The sequence below is a fragment of the Mus pahari genome, chromosome 20, assembly GCF_900095145.1.
Source record: "Mus pahari chromosome 20, PAHARI_EIJ_v1.1, whole genome shotgun sequence".
NCBI classification, from domain to species: domain Eukaryota; kingdom Metazoa; phylum Chordata; class Mammalia; order Rodentia; family Muridae; genus Mus; species Mus pahari.
The window spans coordinates 7245810-7248527 of record NC_034609.1 but is presented as its reverse complement, the minus strand read 5'-3'; the positions used below and the strand labels follow the sequence as shown (position 1 = coordinate 7248527).

Genomic DNA, 2718 nt, shown 5'->3' with positions numbered 1-2718 from the left:
AAGGAATTAAAGCAAAGGTTAGAGCTATATGTGATAGTGCACACCTTTAATCCCAGCACTTCAGAAGGCAGAGGCCAGCTTGGTCTACAGAGAGAGTTCCAGGACAGCTAAGCTTAAGTGCTGAAGGACTAAGAAAAGGCACTAACACCAGGTGTGCATCAGGAGTGTCCCTGCACAGATGCCTAGAGAGGGCATTTTGTGAAAGGGCTTATGGAATCTCCCTCTAAGGTTAAGGAAAACAGTTTAGGCCAGGTGTGTGGCAAGGGTATCTCTGCTTAGAAGTCTAGAAAGACCTTTGCATGAAGCTGTAAAGGTGATGTCTGGAGACCTAAGAGATTAGAGATGCCAGAGCTGTGGGATACCTGCTGAGGAAAGCTGCTAACAGGGTGTAGAACCAGCCCAAGAGAAGGAAGTGTGTTGCAATCAACAAAGCTAAAACGAGTTGGAGATCAGTAGAGCATTTTGACATCAGACATGGAAATGCAGAAGTTTGCCCAGTTGGTTTTCAGTCTTGCTTTGGTTTAGTATTGATTGCCTCATTATATTTCTTTTCTTCCCTTTTGGAATTGCAATGTATGTATCATGTGCCAGTATGTGTTGGATGCATATAATTTGCTTTTCAGCTTTTATTTTATAGATTAGGGTTAAAAGACTGCATGGGTCTTTGAACTTTGGACTTTTAAATAAGTTAAAGACTGTTACAGGTGCGGGTGCGGGTGCGGCAGCGGCGCCGACGGTTGATCCTCGAGTCTCGCTCCGGCCACGGCCAGTGCACCCCCGGGCTGGGGCAGTTGCGGAAATGTCTCAGGCTGTGCAGACAAATGGAACTCAACCATTAAGCAAAACATGGGAACTCAGTTTGTATGAGTTACAACGAACACCTCAGGAGGCAATAACAGATGGCTTGGAGATTGTGGTCTCACCTAGAAGTCTACACAGTGAATTAATGTGCCCAATTTGTTTGGATATGTTAAAGAACACCATGACTACAAAGGAGTGTTTACATCGGTTTTGTGCGGATTGTATTATCACAGCCCTTAGAAGTGGCAACAGAGAATGTCCTACCTGTCAGAAAAAACTGGTTTCTAAAAGATCACTAAGGCCAGACCCAAACTTTGATGCACTCATCAGCAAGATTTATCCCAGTCGTGACGGTGACGAGTGTGAAGCGCATCAAGAGAGGGTCTTAGCGAGGATCAACAAGCACAACAATCAGCAGGCTCCCAGCCACAGCATCGAGGAGGGGCTGAAGATACAGGCCATGAACAGATTACAGCGAGGCAAAAAGCAGCAGATAGAAAATGGCAGCGGAGCAGAAGTTAACGGTGACAGTTCCCATTGTAGTAATGCATCCACACACAGCAATCAGGAAGCGGGCCCTAGTAACGAACGGACCAAAACATCTGAGGACTCTGGGCTTGAACTTGATAACAACAATGCAGCAGTGGCAATTGATCCAGTAATGGGTGGTGCTAGTGAGATTGAGTTAGTCTTCAGGCCCCATCCAACTCTTATGGAAAAGGATGACAGCGCACAGACAAGATACATAAAGACTTCAAGCAATGCCACTGTTGATCACTTATCCAAGTATCTGGCTATGAGGTTAGCTTTAGAAGAACTTCGAAGCAAAGGAGAATCAAACCAGATGAACCTGGATACAGCCAGTGAGAAACAGCACACCATTTACATAGCCACAGCCAGCGGCCAGTTCACTGTTTTAAATGGCTCCTTTTCTTTGGAATTGGTCAGTGAGAAATATTGGAAAGTGAACAAACCCATGGAACTTTATTATGCACCCACCAAGGAGCACAAATGAGCTTTTAAAAGTCAATTCTAAGACTGAACTTTTTATAGTCTATTCCTTTAATATTAAAGATATGTACCATTGTTACTTTTATGGATAGATCTGGGATATGTTCAGTTTTCTTTCTGAGCCAGACTTGTTTACACAATTAGATTAATGTCTCCTCCTTAATTTAAAGACAGTGCTTTTTGGAAAGGACTCTAGTAACTCAGTACCCCCCCCCCCAATAGACTAAGTTATATGCTTATAGAAAGTGTGGCTCCTTTGGGGAGGATCCTTTGACCTAGGAGGTTTTTGTAGTTCTGTATTCTTTATTTTTTCCTTCCAGTTTTGAATATTTTGAGACAGGGTCTCATTATAAAGCCCTTGCTAGCCTGGAACTTGCTGAGTAGAACAGGCTGGCCTTGACTTTGGAGTAATACTCCTGCCCAAGTACTGGGATTCTGCCTTGCTTAAGATTNAGTTGGCCATCAGCCATGTTTTCCCCTTTCAAAAGTTTTTTAGCTTAAAGAATGTTAGACAATATGTATTCTGACTTTTTCCCCTTGGAGTCTTGTATATTTATAGTTTTCTATACAAACTGTAGTAACTTCATGAAGACCAAGGCTCAAATTTACTGTGCTTAAAACAATTCTCATAGGATTATTATTTTCATGGTATTTTCTTACATAATATCTCATTTAAAGGAGGTTCTTTATGAACTTGGTGTCCATTGTCATGCAATGTTTNGTTTTTGTCNTGTGTTTTCACTATANGTTTAGAATTTCAGGTCACAGGGAAAAGTCAAATAAAGTTCTTTGAGAACGTGGTTCATTTACAGATTTCACTGAAGAAAGAAGTTTAAGTTGGTGAAAATANATGTATTCCTCTGTACATTTGAGAGTTTACTGTTCCTTTATTGTGTATGTTTGATG

At 41.8% G+C, this 2718-nt stretch overlaps 1 protein-coding gene across 1 annotated transcript; it reads left to right on the top strand.

Annotated features, from left to right (window-relative positions):
• Positions 1 to 733: 733 nt before the first annotated feature.
• LOC110337601 (E3 ubiquitin-protein ligase RING2) lies at positions 734 to 2019 on the top strand. Its single transcript, XM_029532343.1, has one exon. It carries the CDS (start codon positions 800 to 802, stop codon positions 1814 to 1816), a length of 1017 nt encoding a protein of 338 aa, XP_029388203.1. The 5' UTR covers positions 734 to 799; the 3' UTR covers positions 1817 to 2019.
• Positions 2020 to 2718: the final 699 nt, after the last annotated feature.